Raw genomic sequence first — 19,835 nt, 5'->3', positions numbered from 1 at the left:
AACAGTTTCATTAATTTGCAGCAGGTGCCAGCTCTTTTTGCAGGTTTTAGTTAAATAGCTTTGTGTGCAGATATGAGTAAAAAGCTTATTTGCAATACACATAGAAGATTGACTGTGTGACTTCAAAACTGGGCGACTGGAATTAGTTTCTTTTTCACCATCTCCATCCAAGCCAGAGGGAAGCAGAAATTCCAGTGCATGGCTGCTTCCAGCTGCAGCCTGGAGGGAGGCAGTGTCCATAGAGGAGGAGGTCTGAAGCCCTATTAACCTTCAGCAGAACCATTTATCTTGGAATGCCAACACCAACCAATGCTCAGTAGAGGGATATTGACTTACACTGAGGCAGAAGAGTGAAGGGTTTTGACGTGCACATGGTTTTCTTCTGAAAGTTTAAAATAGGTATCCAATGTAAAAAAGAGGATTTTTCCCCTAATTTTTTAAAATGTATCCCTCTTTTTCTTGCAAGATACTACTTTACAAACTGGCACGGGACTAGTGAAAACGAACCCTCAGTGTGGAGGCATTCCCCAAAGAAGTCAAAGAACTCTTATGACAAGAAGCTGGCGCCAGAAGGAACCCCAATCCTGGATGGAAGCTCATTGGAATACATCTTTGCACAGGTAGGGGGTTGCATGCAGGGGGTCCGTGCCGTTTCACCCATACAAAAACGATTTGATCCAGTAGAAATTCTCTGCTTTAAAAACGATTTTCCCATTGCAATATGTGTTCAACCTCACCTGTTGGTGTTGGTAAGGGTTTGCTTCCACATTGTGGAGAAAAGAGAATTTGCGACGTGAAAAACAACCGAACCCAATACAGAACATGCAAAGAAACTGCCTTACAGTCCAAGAAGGGCTATGTTTCTACAGCACGCTTTCTTTAATGTTAACTGTTTTTTTAATAGAAATGCTATCATCATTTCCTTTGTGAAAAATTTGCACAGAATGACTGTGACATCTACAGCCCGACAGATGAGCTCAGTCTATGATAATGTGTCTTTTTAATGAGTCTGTTTTACTGTGTGGTGTTAAAAACTTGACTCATAATGGCACTGCCACGCAGCTTGCCTACGTGCAGTTCTTCTCTCCTGTTGTGCCTCCCCGTTGCTGGCAGGATGCTGCTCATTCCAAGCACACGGGGTTCCTATATCACAAAGCCTGTGTTCCCCATCGAAACAAAGGTGACGTACACACCAGTGATTTTGCAAACGACACGCTGTGGTTTTGGCCAAGGGAAGGGAAGTCGTTTCTTAAAAAGACTGAAGTTGATGAAGGCTTGTGAAATGAGCAAATTAAATGCACTGGAGAAAAACACGATTGCAGTTAGTTCTGAGCACAGTAGCTGCGGCGTTTTCAGAGTTTGAAAGATGATTGTGTCCTTTGGAAGTGAGATGGCACGGAGCTGCTCCAGCAAGCACTCATTTTTCTGCTGTGAAACCACAACTTGAGTAGGGCAATGAATATTTCCAGGCAATATTATATATCAGGCTGAACGTCGCAGTTGGGTCATCACATTCTCTAAAAAAGGCAAATAGAAAAGTGCTCATGCAAGGCACAGAGACATCTGTGTGCTTTGACAGCCATGTACGTTTCAGACTGTCACAGAGCAAGGTGGCTGAAAGAATCAGGTGATGGATGGAAGGTAAAACAAGAGAGACAAAGTGTTCACTGCTTACAGAAAAAATATAAGGGTGCGCTTGAGTTCATTTCGAAAAGTGAATTTTTGCATAAAGGAAAGGGGTGTTTGGAAGGGTCTCTGAGCAGTGCAGGTGTTCTGCCTGTGAGTCGACACGCTTTCTTGGTGGAAAGCCTAAGTGCTGTGGATGTGTGGAGGTGATACACGTGGTGATGCCACCTGCTCCACAAACCCTAATTTTAAAACACTTCTGTAAGGCACAAAAGTTGATATTTCTCAAATTGGCAGGTTTGTGGGGTGACTAGTTCTCGCCTATGCTCACTGGTCTGAGAGATGTCATCTCTTGCACAGCGCTTGTCTTCTTCCCCTGCCCCTTGTCATGACTTTCAGTTTTTGGGTGACTCTTTTCTTGTGCCACTGCTTGTTAGTATGACAAATGCCAGATGGAGTAACTTCTTTTCTTCTTTTTCCTTCCTATTAAGGGTCAGTATGACTTAGTGAAAGGACTGGCACCAATCCGTGACCCTAAAAATGATCAAGAAGTTCATGAAATTGAAAACGAGTGTCTGGGAATGGCTGTCCTTGCAATCTCTCACTATGCTATCAATAAAAATGTGAAGCTGCCAGAGCTGCCCAAAGATATCAGGTAAGTTGGGATAACACTGTTGGATAGGCTGCACTTGGCTTCCAAAAGAGATCTTAAGCATTTTACTTTCCAGGGTCTGACTGTGCAGGAGTTAGAAGCTGCAGCACACCAACTGCACGGTGCTTTGCTCCATCTTGTGCTCTGTAAATTACTTTCAAAGTGTAAGGAATTAGCACATTTTAGAATTACGAACTTAGGAAACAATGATATTAACGCATAGCATTGTTTTTCCTTCTAGTTATAAACATTATATTCCTGAAACTTTGAACAAGACTATCAGACAGAGGAATTTCTTAACCAGGATTCGGATAAATAATGTTTTCAAGCATTTCCTCAAAGAGTTCAACAATAAAACCATTTGTGACAGTAGCGTGTCTCCACGCGATCTGAAAGTGAAATACTTATCAACAATGGAGACTTTGACTAAGTATTATGGAGCAGAAATTTTTGAGACTTCATCTCTGCTAATTTCATCTGAGAGTGAAATAAATAGATTTAATTGTGGAGACGGTGAGATCATTCCACTATATGAAGTCATCGTGACGGGAAACAATGGAATTCAGTGGAGGCTCAAGCCAAGTGTGAGTATCCCTTGAATTTGAGAGCCACTTTTGGGGGCATAACAACTGTTAAAAAAATGATTTTCAGACACTGTCCGACTCCTTTTATTAATATACTTTTATCCTGAATATATTCGCAGTCTGTACAGACAGAGAAAGAGAAGAAGAAAAAATCTGATGGCAAAATCAAAAAGGATGAAGAAAGATACAAAGCCCGAGATTTGTGGAACAATTTTTCCTATTTTCCTGAAATCACCCACATTGTCATCAAGGAGTCCACAGTTAGCGTTAACAAGCAGGATAACAAAAAAATGGTACGAACCAAACCTGGATAGTTTTCCCTCCTGTGGGAGGCTCGAGGGACGTGGTATTGTTGGGCAAGAGGTGACAACCTCTTTGGGGAACATTTTCTAATGGGACTCTTGAATAACAGTTAAATATGCTGTCTTCACTTCTGTACAAATGGAAAAGCACTAATTAGAAGGGTAGCCAGTTGACGAGGACAGTTATTTCGCTGCACTTGTTACCGCAAACCACCAGTATTTATCAATTCCCCAAGCGTTTGGTGATCTCCTTGCTACGTTTCTCAGCCTGTGGCCTTCCTACGTACAGCTTGGATTACCAAAAGCAAACTGTAGATGAGCTCAGTAAGGATGGCAGAGGGACCCTGGGAGAGAGAGGAAGGAGAGTGAGTTCTTACAGACCCAACTTTAGTGTCCCCAGCTGCTTGGGCTGTCCTGTGGCTTCGCATCCCACATGACTGCCCTACTCTTCAATTTGTGAGGTTTCCCAAAGATTAGCACAAGGGCATTGCAGATCTCACACAGGACTCGTGTTCTCATAGGAGAACGAAAGCTTCTAGCCAGTAATAAGTGAGGAGGGTAGGGAATGGTCACTGTTGGCCTCCTGAGTGATTTTCTGTCATATGTTTCTGGACATATGACATGTGTCATATGCTTCTGGGAAAAAACTGCTGGATATTGAAACCTTCCTGCAATGTTTCAACAGAACTGTAAGAATTCTTGACTAAAATATCTTTCTCTTTTAGGAATTAAAACTGTCCTCACATGATGAAGCTCTGTCATTTGCATCGCTGATAGATGGATACTTTAGACTCACGGCAGATGCCCACCATTATCTCTGCACAGATGTGGCTCCCCCACTGATTGAACACAACATCAAAAATGGTTGCCACGGACCCATTTGGTTAGTGAACTGGTTTATTTTACCCACTTGAATAATTAGTCTTCTAATTCTGTATTGAATACGCTGAGGAAATCTGACATTTGATAGGTTTCTGTCATGACCAGGATTAGTTACCAGAAGTCTGTAAGACAATTTATTGTTACTGCTGATTACATGAAAAAAATCACCAGTTCTTTCCACATCAACTTACTTATCTGTAAAGCCAATGCTTCCTCAGTGCAGGAGTATTTAGAGACTTATTTCACTAACAGCTATAATCATCAGCTGAGCAGACAGGAGTATTTTAGGCAACCAACCATAATCTTTATTTACAATGGCCCTAGGAGTAAGTGGACGGATGTACAATGCTCATGTTTATATATTTTTATTTTACTGAAGGAATTATTTTCCTTTCTGTCCACCTTCCTGGCTTTTAAGTTTTTAGATGCAGCATACAGAAAATTAGAAGAGAACTTGCATGTGCACTGTGATGGAAGCAGAATTTCCCCACTGAGCACACAATAAATCTTTCCTTCTTTGCTCTCGTGTAAAAAATAAGATGTGTGTGCACTCAAATTATGTTTTAATAATAGTATAAATATCTGTGAGTTGTGAGTATATGGTTTTATTCCAAATATAGGATTTCTTTCCTGTGTATTTACTAATTACAAGTTTTGGATGCAACTGCTCTTTTAATGGTTTTCCTCAATTTCACACCGACTCTTTCAGCACTGAATATGCCATCAACAAACTGCGTCAGGAAGGGAATGAAGCAGGAATGTATGTGCTGAGGTGGAGCTGCACCAACTTTAACCACATCCTCATGACAGTGACTTGTTTTGAAGGCCCGGAGGTACGTCAAGTGTGGCATTCCCAGTAGTAATCTAGTAGAGAGCTAAAGACTGGTGGTTCCCCAACATCCACACTGTTATGTTTGTGTTCTGTAGGGCAGTCCCTCTTATCTTTTTTTTTGATAGTGGATGCAACAAGTGGAGGACACTTGTACTCATAGCATTATTGTCCGCAGACTTTATGTGACAAATATGATTTGTCACATCCAGAACACTTCCATTCATCACAATAAAATTGCGTGAACGCGATGCAAATTAAGCTTTGTAAACTCATCTGCTGGGAAAACGGCAGACAGAATTTGCCGTAGCACCTCACCTGATGCTCCCTGAGCGTGGATTTAGTTCTGTGAATGTATTACTAATGACACTGAGAAAGAATAACCAATACAAAAGTCATTCTTCCCCAGTACCTTTGTGTGAACTGGAGGATTTGAACCACAGCCTGAAATCTTGTTTCTTTGTTGGACAGCCCCGGCTGCTCCAGATTTGGCAGTTCTTGACCGAGTGAAATTTGGACTTGTTAGAGGTTTGCATCTTCATGTTGCTCTTCTTCCTCTCTTTCTGTGAGCCTTCTTGGGACTGAAGGTTACAGGAGTTGTGGAGCCTTCTCCTACATTGTTGAAGTTTTAGAGGAACCCAGCATCAGAGCAGATGATTAACTGGTCCCGGATGTGAATTCAAAGGCTTTATAAATTTATTCACTCCTACAGATGTTCTTTCACTTCAATGATTAGTTTTTTGCTTGTTTTTTCCCCCTCCTTTCTCTAATCGCAGATGATAAATAATTCAATCCAGTACAAGAACTTCCAGATTGAGGTGAAGAAAGGCGGGTACTTCCTACATGGTTCAAACAGGTCTTTTGCATCCTTAAAAGAGCTGATGGATCACCTGAAAGGACAAATCCTTCGCACAGACAACATAAGCTTTACACTGAAGAGGTGCTGCCAACCAAAGCCAAGAGGTACCTCTGTCCTTTAAGAGAAATAGCAAGCTTTGCTGTTGAAAGAAAACAAGCTTCAGCAATAGGAAGCATTCCTTGTGTCTTCTCTTCTGTATTCTTGTGCGAAGCTCTTACGACTTACTGCTTCTCTGTGGAGGGGGAGCCTTGTCAAAAAGCAAAAGCAAGCGCTGCGAACAAGGCTTTGGGGGTTTCCCTTCAATGCTACAAGGTCAGCACAGGACGTTCCTGGGCTGGTGCTTCTCGAGAGCCTTGTTTTTATGAACTTTCTAATGACAGCGATTTTCCCTTTTGCACCTTCACAGCTGGCCCCTGCAGTATCGATGGCAGAGGCTGAGCTCCAGATGGGTTTAAAACCAAAATGTCACAGCTGACTCTGAGACATGGGCTGCAGTGCTGTGTCAAAGTGAAGCCCATATGAGGTCCTTCCTTTTTCCACCAAGTCACCTATGCCAGCTTGTGTGGCCTGTGTTGCTCCAGCAGAGGAGGCTCGCGGCCTGCAGCGTGTTGTGTGGCAGCCTTGGATTGGAGCTTGTTTGCTGTTATTATGACGTGCTGTTTACCTTATTAATGTTCACAAAGCAGTGAGGAAGACTTAGGCTGGAGCTGTTATTGAGCAGAGCACCCTCCCATCAGTGGATTTGACTGTGAGATCAGATTTGAGATGACGAATGTGCGTTCATTCCACTGTTCCTGCCAACACTTACTAGAACTGTTTGCTGTAAGGTACAATTGTCTTGCAGCTGAATGTTGTATGAAAGAGGAAACGCAGTGGCATGGTTGGGTTGATCAGATAATGGTTTCCTGTTAGAACGAGGGGAATAACTGAGCTGCATTAATTATCTGCTTGGTTAGGCCTTAGAGCAGGGCACTCTGTAGCTACACACGTGAGTTTTCCTCTCCTCTGAAGCACGCTGGTAATTGTCTGGGGCATGGAGAGACTTTGACACTTGGACTAAGCTTTGACAGTTGCTTTTGGAATAATTAGAACAGATCAAGGAGTTTTCTGCCCACCTCAGTGTTTTGTTAGCACGTTGTGCTTCCTTTAGTCAGGACAGTGGCACCTCTGAACTTCAGTGGGGCCCAGGGCATTATCTTTGCTGTTCCGTATTCTGTCTGTTCTCTGATTGGTGTTGGTTTTTTTTTTTTTTCTTTTTCTTTTGGAATCTCACAAATATGAAAACAGTGCTTTGTATGTATGGTCTGTTACTGATTGCTTCCCGAGTCCTGATGCACATGTTCTCCCAGTAACAGGACAGCCAGATGCACGCAGACATTTAAAGTCATTATATTGTAATAAATAATGCCAGCTACCAAAACAGGAAGACCAAATTATCAATTAATGAATTATTTAGATCTGACCATGCTTCTCCCTAACCAGAAGCCGTGCAGGGAAGCAGCAGCAGGCTTCTGAGTCTTTTCCTTCTGCTCATTTCCCATTCCCTAATTTAAGTCTTATGCTTTGAAAATAGACGTGTGTCCCAGAGCACTCTAAAGAAACTTTCACGGAGCTAAAGAAATGAGGCTCCAGTGATCTCATGCCCATCTGCACACTGAAAAGGGCCACACCTGTAGGCAAGGTGGGGATATGTGTTATTTTAGCTAACCTGTGGCAGAAGCAGTGCTGGTTTGGGTCCTGGATATTGTGCATAAGATTGTACATGCAATATAAAATATACAGCTCTATTTTGGTGCATGCTCTGTGGAACGATGAGCAGAAGTTAGCTGACCAGGAGTTAAGTCAGTTTCTTCTTTTCTCCCTTCTCATTTGGGAATTTACTTGGCAGCGTGCATATTCAGAAATGTAACTAGAAAGGTGAATGAATGGAGTTATCTTTGTGAAGCCTCCAAGAATATTTTCTCTCCTCACCTTCCAGAAATCTCCAACTTGCTAGTTGCAACCAAGAAGGCTCAGGAATGTCAGCCTGCTTACCATCTAGGGCAGCTGAGCTTCCATCGAATCCGCAAAGAAGAAATAATGCAGGTAGGTGTTTGTGTCTTGAAATCCACACGTTGTGGCAGCCCTCCATACTCAGATTATATAAGATTATATACATTCTAGCTGGTTGGATATTGCATAAATGGATATTGGAGCAATTTTCTAATGCACTTGGAATGAACTGCTTGCAAAGTTATTCTTAAAGGATCATGGAAGCCTTAGGAGCTGTTCTTGCTACCTGGATTGCACCGTAGAATATAAGTGTGTCATGTAAAGACTGATGTACTGGAGAAACAAGCAGCTTCTCCTGCAGGAAACTAAAGGCAAAGTATTCAAAAGATATGAAGAGTCTTGGCATTCCAAATCTTGTTTTCCAAACTGACTGAGCTCATAGCCAGATTTTCTGATAGTCATTTGCAGTTGGTGGCACAGGCCACCTGAATAAGCTTTAAAAAACACACAGTGGTTTGAATGCATGAATCACAGTGTCTGTTTCTAGAAGTCTTTGCCTCTTAAATCAGGTAGGTTTATTTAAAAAGAAAAAAAAAAAAGGCATTACTGACTAAGGAAGACAGGTATGGATTGTGTTAATTGTTTTTAGTTTCGTTTATTAGCAGTCTGCACTCAGACTTCCTGCAAAAATATCCCAAATATCCTCTGTTATTTAGGAGGAAATTACATTCCAAAACAAAGTGTTCTACTGAAATATTACTTCCTTCAACTTTTGGAAACACATAAAAGATTGGCTCAATAGCAGCTTATTGTAAATCAGAGGCCAGTTACTATTTATTCATTTGATGTTTAGTCTAATGACGTTACGTTACACTGAAGCTGCTTGATGTTAGTGGAGATGTAATAGCTCTTTAATATCAAATGAGTTTACAGTGGTAACCGTTCTCAGAGACTACTAAAATGAAGAATAACTCATGGTCATTTGGTTTTTCACTCTAATAATTTTCAGCCTGTACGTAGGGCTAATTCTGGGAGGCGGAATAGAGAGCAGATTGAACTGTTTGTGTAAATCTGCATTTGTTTGTTTCGTGTCCTGGTTTGAAAACATGTGCTGTGTTATGTCTCAGGGTGAACATCTTGGAAGAGGGACAAGAACACAGATTTACTCAGGGATTCTCAACTACAAAGATGATGAGAATGAAGGATATCAGAACGAAAAAGAGATTAAAGTGCTCCTCAAAGTTTTGGACCCCAGCCACAGAGACATTTCTTTGGCAAGTTGTTTCTTTTTTTCTCTTGCACTGTGGACACTTTGGAGTACCTAAAAAAAAATAGGGTTGGTGAATGTAATAGGAGAATGGGAAAATGCTGGGAGTATCTCTCAGCAATTTAGGCAGTCCAGTCTGTCATGGATCAGCCCTCTGAGATACCAAGAAAGCTGATTTTGTGCGCAGGCCACAAGCACAAGCAAAATGGAGCCAGACCTTGCTGTGGTCTGAAATGCACAGGCATACCCATACCTCAGGTCTGAACTGCATCAGCTGAGTGATGGATTTCAGTGAGGGTACTGCTGTGTACCAGAAATTACCTCTGCATTGTGCAGTGGGCTTGGGAGTCTTTCACCAATTCAGTCACTGACATGGCTGCAAGCAAGTTACTTGATTTGCATTTTGCTTAATCATCCGGAAAGAGAGGCTAATGCATCACACAGGGGAAGCTGAAACCTAGTGTCTGCAAGAGAGCAGGGAAGAGCACTGGTTGCTTATGTGACCCAGGGAACAGTGCATCCATGGCAGCTCTCCACTGCCCTGTTACTATGGTGAGATGGCAAACCCTGTTGAGGAAAACACAGTCATCTTTTGTAAAAGTGGATGTTATTGCTATTGTATTTTGTTAACTGAATGAATGACTGCCACAGTGATCAGCAGTTTAATGGCTAATCTGCTTCCCTTTCTAACAGGCTTTCTTTGAAGCAGCAAGCATGATGAGGCAGGTTTCTCATAAGCACATTGTCTTCCTCCATGGAGTCTGCGTCCGTGACTTAGAAAGTGAGTTCAGTTAACATCTCTTAGATGGGATTTTTAAGCAGCAGGCTTCAGAAAGGACAGGACAGCCATTCAGATTAGAGCTGGCCTCGAGGGGGAGATATGGTTGGCTGCTGCCATCTCTTGCTTGACTTTTCAGGGCAGACAGAAGCAGAATTGGAACAGCCAGGCATCTGCAAGGTCCTTGCTGTTAATCAGATTTCCTTTGCAGTGCTTTCTTTGAATAAGCGTCTCAGGATGATTCCCTGAGGTCAGAAAGCCAAAGTGATGGCAGTAGTGTCAGTACAAACCAGCCTTCCAGCTGTAGTTATCTCCCTGGGAAGCTCTGCTCCATTGCTTTGGAAATGCTTTGCTCCTAGTTTACTGTTCTTTTACTATGTAAAGTTTCTCTTTGCACTTTGGACTCCTTGAGCATTGAAATAAACCTTAAAGAAGGTGAAATAAAGACATTCTAAGCAGCTTGCCTTGGGGTGGGGGGTGGACAAAGGTGGCAACAAGCCTATTAGGTTTCTCCAGACGCTGGTGATTGCAATACTGACGTTATTCACCTGGCTTTGTAGATATCATGGTTGAAGAGTTTGTTGAATTTGGGCCTCTGGATTTGTTTATGCATCGGAAAAGTGAACTCCTGACAACTCCCTGGAAATTCAATGTAGCCAAGCAACTTGCAAGTGCACTAAGCTACCTGGTAAGATACGAGCATTGCCTATAGCTTGCTGCCATCTAAGGTTACATAGATTTCATGTGCATTAATTACTAATAAATTTCCTTCCTTGGGCAGTGGGACTGTGCAATGTATGGGAATTTTTTTTTATTTTTACTGTGTTGCTTTAAATAAGGAGAGACTCTCAGAGAAGGTGATGAGCACCTTTTTCATCAGCAAGCCAAACACTCTTTGTGCTTATGTTTGCCATCGGTTCCTTGTAGGTACCTGGAAATGGCAGTGTTCCACTTGTGCAGTTTTGCTTGTCATGATTTTTTTCCAAAATTAATCAAATTCACAAATACAAAACCTTGCCTTGTTTTTTTTCTAGGATAATTTCTTCTAAGCTGTATTGCTGGGTTTCAGCTTGGAGTGTTCTATTCCCCGATGCTATAGGTATGTCAAGAGCACTTGCAGAGCATTGCTCACTCACTGCACTCTTTTCCTACCCTACTACAGGAGGATAAGGATTTGGTACATGGAAACGTGTGTACTAAAAACATCCTACTGGCAAGAGAGGGAATTGACACCGAATATGGTCCTTTCATAAAGCTGAGCGACCCAGGAATCCCAATAACTGTGCTGTCCAGACAAGGTATGGTACAAGGATTGGATTTCTGTCTTCACTGTGATTGAGAAGGGGAAAGGAAAAAATACCACTTATACCAACTAGAACTGACTCTAGAATAAAAGCAATCAGCTTTTATGAAGCTGAAAAGCACAACACTGAAGGAAAGGAGTGTCACTGATGGTTGGAGCTTGTTGTATTCATTTTTCTTAATTTCATGTCAAAGTCCAGTGAGATAGTATAGAAAGGACCTCAGTTTCTGGATGGCCCAAACCATGAGCTTATATAAGCCATGGAAATGTCCGTATGAGAATATGGATTTCAGAATCAAGATTTCCTGAAACTGGACAAATACTTCAGCTTCAGTTTATTGTAGCTAAGCAGCAGTTAGACGTGAATAAGTTGGAAGACTTTTTTTTTAAAAGTTCTTTTGTATTAATTCCAAACTGCTTTGATTCTGTGTTTTATCTAAGAATGCGTGGAGCGAATCCCCTGGATCGCACCCGAATGTGTTGAAGACTCAAAAAATTTAAGCATTGCAGCAGATAAGTGGAGTTTTGGTACAACGCTGTGGGAAATCTGCTATAATGGAGAAACACCACTGAAAGACAAGACGTTGGCAGAGGTAAGCCTACATTACATAAACTTTACATTGCAACTCAGATTTATCTTCTTCAGCACTTTGGTTCCCGTAATTTAAGTTGCTTTTGTCTCGTACCAAACCCAGTTGAGCTGTACGTGGTAAGGGGCAGATTCCATCTGAACTGCCACAGAATTGCAGCAGGAATTCTTGTCCTTACTACACGATGCTAATTATTGCTTCACCTTGGTGGTGATTTTCAAAATGCAGCATAATAACAATTAAAATTCTGATGCTGTCACACCTGTCTTTTCCTAATCCATATGTCCAGTTAGAAACTGGCTAAGGTTCTGCTTAAAAGCATCTAGGTTTTCAGTTCTTGCTCATTCCTTTTGGACGCTAGTTCCAAACTAGTCTCCTGTGGGACAACATATTGCTTGCTCTGAAAGCTTAAAGGAAAAAAAAATGTTCTGCTTCACTCCGGCAGTTTTTGTTCATCACTGCCACGGCCCTTCAGCATGTGTTCCATATGTGCTTTTTCTCTCTTGAAGTTTTGCTGTGTTGGGAAGGCGATGGAGCAAGGCAGCTGCTGCTTGTCTGAAGGAAATGACTGAGCACTTGAGTCACTGCCTGAGTTGTTTTAACAGGAGGTAACCGAAGGGAACTTGCTGCCCTGGCTGCAGGTTGCTTCATGCATATGGCAGGCAACCTGGGTAGTTTTGCTGAGCTTAGAAAATGTACAAAGCCACTCTCATCCCATCTGTGTCCCAACGCTCTTAACTTCTCACTGTTTGTGAAGGGCAGCCAATCTTGTGGTGGTTTTCCTTGGTAAGCATTTCCATGTGGCCATCTGTCCCAGTGCATAAGTAAATGGTGAGCCTGGCACCTGGCAGAATCATAACTTCTGAAAGGTAAAATCTTCAGCAGCTGCTAGAAACTATGTGTTGTAAGTGGTTACTCCAAACTGCACCAGACTCACCATTGATAGCAGCTCTCTACTGGCAGGTGATGATTTAGAGTTAATGCTGAAGTTAACTTGATGAAGTTAAGAAAAAGCAGTCTTATCTTCTGATGTAGACCATGGGTTGATTAAGCTAAAATTCATACAGGAGTTTTCATTTTCACTTCACAGAAAGAAAGGTTCTACGAAGGGCATTTCATGTTGATAACACCATCATGCAAGGAACTAGCTGACCTGATGAAACAGTGCATGAACTACGACCCCCACCAGAGACCCTTCTTCAGAGCCATCATGAGAGACATCAACAAACTGGAGGAGCAAAGTAAGCCTTGGTTTTGCTGACTGGCTAGAGAGTTGGATAGGGAAGTGTGGGTTGTTTGGCTAAGGCTGGACATCTTACAGGAGCATTCTTGTATGGTGACAGTATTAAAAGAGTATCTCGAGTTAGAAGGGACCCACAAGGACCACTGAGCCCAAGCCCTGGCTCCACACAGCACCACCCAACTTCTAATGCTGTGTCTGAGCAGCTCGGGGCTGTGCCCACTGCTCTTAGAAACCATTTATTGTAACGTGTAGTGTTAAGTACAAAACAGACTCATTTCCACAGTGATCTTGCAGATACTTTGTCAGATACCCACTTGCTGCTCCTCTGTGGAATAAGATTCTTGTCCTTAATGTTTGCAAACAAAGCTAGAAGGAACACGTGTTGCCTGCATTCTAAGAAACAAGGCTATCCAACAGCTCAAGTTAGCTTCAAGGCAGTCTTTGAGCTCCATGAAATTTCCACAGGACTCTTGACTGAATCAGAGCATTAACAGCGTTCCTGGTTCATCTTATGTTGTAGTTACGAAGAGCAGCTAACAGAAAATCAGCACAAAATAAAGGCAAAACTTTGCTTTCTGTATCTAGCAATACATGGTCACAGAAGCTGAATAACTACTGCAGGGGGGGAAGCCTGCTGAGACAAGACTGAATCGGTCTGGGAAAGTGGTAGACTAGCGCATGCAAATGGAAGAAATTCCCTGTCAAGAAATAGGCGAGGTTGAAATAAAAGAAGTTGAGACAGTTGGGACAGAGCCACTAAGAGCAGCAGGTGAACAAGGTGTCATGTCATGACCAAGAATTCCTTTCAGGAATCTGCCTAACTTGGTGCTTTCCCACTCTCAGACCCTGATATTGTCTCGGAGAAGAAGCCCGTAGCAGAGGTTGATCCCACGCTCTTCGAAAAACGATTCTTGAAGAGAATCCGTGACTTGGGAGAGGTAAGAGGAATGTCAGATTTAGGTCCCTACATTGGTAATGAGAAATACGACTTTTCCCAGGTCAGACTGCCCTAAGTCCTGTCAGGGCTGAGCACGAAGAACGGCTGTGATAATTTTTGAACGTTTAACACGGTAAGGGGGTGAGTGGAGGTATCGGGAGGAGGAGGAGGAGGTGTGTATGCACCCAAGCATGGACAAAGGTGCCAGGGAATTCTTGGTTACGGTGTGTTCTGTATGGAAGCTCAGGCAGGCTTCTGTGGATATCTAGTAAACAGTGCTCTGGTTTGCAAATCGTTAGCAGAATTTCTGATCTCTTGGCCTTTGCATTTTTATAGAGGTGTGTGTGCGTGTACATAGACCTGTGTGTGCTTTATGTGTCACAGCAGGAAGATATGAGCATCAGTGACACTCTGGTTAGGGAGTGTTAAGGAATGCTCTTTTCTTTGACAATTAGGGCCACTTCGGGAAGGTGGAACTCTGCAGATATGATCCAGAAGGCGACAATACAGGAGAACAAGTGGCAGTTAAATCTCTGAAGCCAGAGAGCGGAGGGAATCACATTGCGGATCTCAAGAAGGAAATAGAAATCTTGAGGAATCTATATCATGAGAACATTGTCAAGTATAAGGGAATTTGCACAGAAGATGGTAAGTCTTCATGAAGAATACTAAAAATTTATGCTAAAAAAGTAGACAAAATATATTCCTTTAAAAATTATGCATTTTAAAAAGCCAAACAGTCTTAGTCTTAGTTCTGTTGTATGGGTTTAGATGTCTTTCTTCAAGGAATAAGCAGCAACTCCTGCCTGAAGCCCTCTTTCTGCCCATTTTCATGCTTAGCTGACTTTGATGCGACCAGGGTGGTTGGAGTTCACCAAATCCATGGAAAGGATTTTAATCACCTGGGCATGGTGGTGGTCTGTGTGTGCCAGGAGCGAGCTGACAGTATGAACCAGCTCACAGTCCCTAAACCCTAGAGGTAACTGATAGAAGCAGATGTTAGTAGTCATAGAAGAGAGCTCCACTGCCTTATACTTTGCATTTAAAAACTTGAAAGGAAATTTAAAGGAAGATCTTTATGTGCAGTAACTGTGCTGCCTGGAACAGGCTCTCTTCTGGATTGGTACAGTGACTGATAATGGGAGTTCACCCACAGTCTGGCCCTGGTCATACCGTATTGTTACAGAACAAGTAGTACCAGTGCTGTGGGTGCTGTACAAAAGGTTCTGATGTTGATGATGTGGGAAGGGCCACGTGTTTGTAAATTAACCATGCGTTCGTTTTTAGGAGGAAATGGGATTAAACTCATCATGGAATTTCTTCCTTCTGGGAGCTTGAAGGAGTACCTGCCACGAAACAAGAACAAAATCCATCTCAAACAACTTCTCAGATACGCAGTTCAGATCTGCAAGGTGAGCCTGGCACCAGAGCTTTCTTGCAACTCTTCTGTTTGATTAGTTTAGTTGTCATTTAACAGTAAGGGAGGAGAAGAAAGGTGGTTTGCTTTATGGTCAAAACCATTCCTTTGTCCCCAGAAAGCAGGCTCTCAGGTGTTGCAGATGCTACAAAAGGAGCAGTTATTAGGTTCCCTCGCATGAACAGTGACCATGAGAAGAAGTATAGTGCTGGAAGCATTACAGAGGGAGGACAGCATGAGATGCAAGTGCACACTGCAGTAAGTTAGCCCCTGTGAAGCCATGTGCCTTCTGTAAGAGGCCGAGGCTTTGTGATTGTGGTGGACCAGGCAGTTCTGCTTAGAAGCAGCACAGGCAGACATCAGTCAGTCCTAGCAGCATGCAAAGGAACAGATGTCATCGAGAGAAGGCTGAGAGCCGTCGCACAGCTGAAAGTTAAAAGGCACACAGCAGAAACAGCCAGCCTCAACAGATGGGGAACACAAAGGCAGAGTTTAGAGGGAGGATGTGGTCCAGAAAAGGACCCTGGAAAGTGCCAGCAGGACTTGCCATGGAAAACCTGGAGGGAGTACTACTGCAAGAACAACGGGATGTTTGGAGGGGAGGCTGGGAGAAAAAACAGTAATGTTAAGAAGTATTGGAGAAGATAGCATAAAAGGCTTTCTGCTCTGACAGGGGATGGACTACTTGGGCTCCCGGCAGTATGTGCACCGTGACTTAGCAGCAAGAAACGTCCTTGTTGAAAGCGAGAACAGAGTGAAAATTGGGGATTTCGGTCTCACCAAAGCCATTGAGACTGATAAGGAGTACTACACTGTCAAAGACGACCTCGACAGCCCTGTATTTTGGTAATAAGTTATAACTAACTCATTTTCATTAACCAGACTGTGTGGCAGAATGACTGATCTGCTCCCAGAGGCTTCTAGGTGTCCTGAAGACTTTTCCCATTTTGCTGAGAGGCCTCAATACAGATACAGTCTCCTAGCAAGGAAGAGGCACGTGGCTGACTAAACGAACCTGCTCTTGTGTTAGTGTCCTCCTGCGCTCGATGATCCGTTTCCCCATGATTTTCCTTCTGGTTTCCCTTAGCCTCAGACTGATTTGCTGTGTATGATGTACCTTGCTTACTACCATGGTGGCATCCCAAGCCCTATGGGCACGTTTCTGTGTAAGGCGAACAAATGCGTGCGCCTCTTCAGGCTCGCTTACGTTAGATTCACGCTGTTTGTGCACCTATGGGTAAATCTGTGCAGCTCTGAATGCAGTTTAACAGTGTCCTGTTGTGCCCACAGGTATGCTCCAGAATGCTTGATTCAGAGTAAGTTTTACATCGCCTCGGACGTGTGGTCGTTTGGGGTGACGCTGTACGAACTGCTCACCTACTGCGACTCGGAGTCCAGCCCAATGACAGTAAGTGCCCGCGGAGGAAAGCGCTGGTAGAGCTGCTTAGATCAGATTTTCTTTTTGTGGAAACAAGAAATGGAAAGAATTTATCTGCTCCAAACACCCCTGGTGCTTGCCCTTCACCAAAGACCCTGTAAAGAGACAGGTCGTGGTGAGGAAACCAAACGTACAGATGTTGCTCTCGCTTTGCAATGTGCGTATACGGCGCACGCGATGACAAACATCTGCTGGTCACTTCCACGTGGAGATTGCCATGGCATCTCAGCGTCAAACTGCAGCAGGGTGGCTCGGTGCTGGGGGACAGGTGGCAAAGCTGACTCCTGCTCTTTCCCCAGGAGTTCCTGAAGATGATTGGCCCCACGCAGGGCCAGATGACGGTAGCACGGCTCGTGCGCGTCCTCCAAGAAGAGAAGCGTTTGCCGCGTCCACCCAGCTGCCCCGAGGAGGTAACGCAGCTCCACTTTTATCAGCTTTCTTCCTTTTACAGTGAACTCCCAGGTGAATCCACTCCCTGTAGAAAGCCCTTCATGGCTGCTGGCAGAGAGGCATTCCCACCTTTTCTAAGCGTTATCTTGAAATGTTTTTCAGCACTGAGGTTCCCTCTGTGCTCACAAGCTGTTTCACTCAGCCTTTAGATGTTTCTCTTCGTCCTCTTTTAGGTCGACCAGCTGATGAGGAAATGCTGGATATTCAAGCACGATAAACGGACAACCTTCCACAACCTGATTCAAGGGTTTGAAACGATTATGAGCAAGATGTAATGCGGTTTTTATACTGTCTGTACTTTAAAGGTGTGTCAAAATATAAATGCCCAAGATCTTTCATTTTTTTAACTACTGTAATTTGTATTCTGACTGTGCTAGTGTGTTCAAAGGATTATTTTTCCAACAGTTTTCCTTTATTTTTTTTTTAATTTAGTCAACAGTTGGATCAAATTAATTGCAAGGTATGGCAGAAACAATAGCTTCATCTCCTCTTGCACCAGTTACTGCAAGAGGGTTTCCTCTTTGTTACGGTCTCGCTCCACGCTGAACTATCCTGATGAATGTGAGCTGAAAGCAGTGTCAGAAATGGCTACAGTTCTCAGCACGTCTCAGTGCAAGCTGTAGCATTTAAAACAAGTTTGCTGTTCACGCTTATTCTGTGAACCGGGGGATGTAAGAGAAGCCACCCTGACTTTTTACAGAGTTCTGAGGAAGTTTTTAGAGAATTCTGGCTGATAAATCCCCTCCCTGTGCACTTACATTTCAGAAGCAAAAAAAACACAAATTTGGTATAAAAAAAATCTAGAGAAAAAGAAAATAATCTGAAGGCAGCTGCAGTTCCAAGCTCTTAAACAGAAAGTGGTGTTTGGTTGTCATATTTCAAAAAGAAAAAAAAAAAAAAAGGCATGAATAAGCATGTATATTTATGCATTTCATTGAGGAGCCCAGTTTCCGGATACATGTATTTGCTTTTCCCAGCCAGCCCTCCCCACCCTCCTTACCTATCTCCCCCTCCCCCTAAAGCTCCCTCCCCCACCATGATGTAGCTATTAAATGTGCAAAAACATTGATCTCCAGCTTGTACTGCAGCTAAGCGAGCTACAGTGCCATCAACTGTGCACGGAAAAGTAATTAACTTGGGGGGAGAGAGAAAACAATTAAACCATGTACAGATTTAGGGGGAATACTCCCCCAGCAAAGAATAACTCTGTAAAGGAGAGTTTTGAGCACCAGGAAAGCTTACCCAGGACAGGGAAAGAACACTCTTGTTCTTGTTCTACTTGTTATCAGCAGTGCCAGCAGAGAAGTGCACACAATACTTGTTTTTTTGTCAGTGACTTTCTTGGCCAGCATGCTCGTGCATCTTAGCAGTTTGTTCCTGTGAAGCTGCTCCCTTGGCATAAGATGACTGCTTTAAATGATAGCATTGGCCATCGTCTAATTTGACTTACAGTCTTGTGAAGTATTCTGCTGACCAGCAGGAGAGCACAGCCCCGTGGGGCTCCCTGGGACCACGCACGTTGTATTGTCAGGACCAGAGCTGGCGCTGAAATGCCACTGAGCCGCAGGAGGGCACTGCGGCCCCATCTGTAAGGCTGGGCTCTTCCAGGAGCACTGGTTTAACTGGAAACCTTTGGCTGCCGCCCCGTGTCCTACCACTGGGGCAAACGTGTTTTTCCACCAAGCCTGGATTTTGCAAGTGGAAATAGTTCTGGCAATAACAGAAAGACAGCTTGAAATAACTATATATATATTAAAAAAAAATTGTAATTAAGAGCGGCGACCAGGTCAGATTTATTTTTACAGTATTACTTTTTTTTTTTTTTCTGTATGTATGTCATGTATGAACTCAATTTAAATCTGTAAGCACTTTGTTACTCTTTATACAAATAAATCTAATAAAGATTTTTTTTTTTTTTCTCCACGTGAATATCTTTTTACATTCTACATTAAACGGGAAGCTTTTATCATGTGACCTGCATAGAGGAATGGCGAGCATCATTAAGGCTGGAAAAGAGCTCTAAACCCCTCCAGTCCAACCCCAGCCCCTCACCGTTGTGCCCACTCACCCTGTCCCCAAGTGCAACGTCTGCGTGTCTCCCAAATACCCGTGCTGTCTTCAAAACAACCCTCCCCTCCATTAAATGGTCACTTACTTAAAGGGAGGGCAGAGATGGGTTCTCTTCCACAGAACTCCACTGTAAACGTGTACCAAACACTTTATTTTCACTGAAAAGGGTAACAAATTAAGAAAGTTGCGTATACAAACAGTCTGAACAAAATATTACAAGTGATCTTATCGATACATGACAGCGTCCCACCCCCCCAGAACGTCGTGTCTCCTATGAACAGCTATTTGGCTGGCTGAGGCATTTGCTACCTGCATGCAGTGCATGCTGTCTGTCCACACAACACCAGTGAGGGAGGAGAGATTTTGATTTAAAAAAAAAGAAAGAAAACCTGGGAAAAAAAAAAAAAATCTCTCTTCTGGTCACACGCTAAAGCTTGAAATAATACAGTTTAAATTGCTCATAAAAAATAAAAACAAATCAGTATTAGAAAATATGTCTTCAGTACTGCCTACCAAGCTAGAGATTCGGGCCTGCTTTTGCAGTCTTCATGGCAGAGCTGAGTAAATCGGGTCCAAATCAACCTGCACTGGGATTCCAAGGCAGCAGCCCCCCCCC

General features: G+C 43.1%; 1 protein-coding gene across 2 annotated transcripts in view; it reads left to right on the top strand.

Moving 5' to 3' along the window:
- The window catches only part of JAK1 (Janus kinase 1), a 52,615-nt gene extending 34,554 nt beyond the window's left edge, over positions 1 to 18,061 (top strand). Inside the window, exons 5-25 of one of the 2 annotated variants that reach the window (XM_021404018.1) lie at positions 467 to 620; positions 2,118 to 2,281; positions 2,520 to 2,862; positions 2,982 to 3,155; positions 3,890 to 4,047; positions 4,756 to 4,879; positions 5,652 to 5,838; positions 7,713 to 7,819; positions 8,854 to 9,000; positions 9,687 to 9,774; positions 10,332 to 10,459; positions 10,934 to 11,069; positions 11,516 to 11,667; positions 12,755 to 12,905; positions 13,751 to 13,845; positions 14,300 to 14,492; positions 15,132 to 15,256; positions 15,935 to 16,107; positions 16,552 to 16,669; positions 16,999 to 17,109; positions 17,323 to 18,061. In XM_021404018.1, coding sequence (XP_021259693.1) covers positions 467 to 620; positions 2,118 to 2,281; positions 2,520 to 2,862; positions 2,982 to 3,155; positions 3,890 to 4,047; positions 4,756 to 4,879; positions 5,652 to 5,838; positions 7,713 to 7,819; positions 8,854 to 9,000; positions 9,687 to 9,774; positions 10,332 to 10,459; positions 10,934 to 11,069; positions 11,516 to 11,667; positions 12,755 to 12,905; positions 13,751 to 13,845; positions 14,300 to 14,492; positions 15,132 to 15,256; positions 15,935 to 16,107; positions 16,552 to 16,669; positions 16,999 to 17,109; positions 17,323 to 17,424 — 3,130 coding nt within the window. In that variant the 3' untranslated portion in view covers positions 17,425 to 18,061. The remainder of the gene's footprint in view (positions 1 to 466; positions 621 to 2,117; positions 2,282 to 2,519; positions 2,863 to 2,981; positions 3,156 to 3,889; positions 4,048 to 4,755; positions 4,880 to 5,651; positions 5,839 to 7,712; positions 7,820 to 8,853; positions 9,001 to 9,686; positions 9,775 to 10,331; positions 10,460 to 10,933; positions 11,070 to 11,515; positions 11,668 to 12,754; positions 12,906 to 13,750; positions 13,846 to 14,299; positions 14,493 to 15,131; positions 15,257 to 15,934; positions 16,108 to 16,551; positions 16,670 to 16,998; positions 17,110 to 17,322) is intronic. The other variant, XM_021404016.1, reaches the window with a different exon arrangement.

Source organism: Numida meleagris, chromosome 7, assembly GCF_002078875.1.
Source record: "Numida meleagris isolate 19003 breed g44 Domestic line chromosome 7, NumMel1.0, whole genome shotgun sequence".
Taxonomy (NCBI): Eukaryota; Metazoa; Chordata; class Aves; order Galliformes; family Numididae; genus Numida; species Numida meleagris.
Note: the sequence above shows the minus strand (reverse complement) of the source record. Positions and strands in the feature narration are given on the sequence as shown.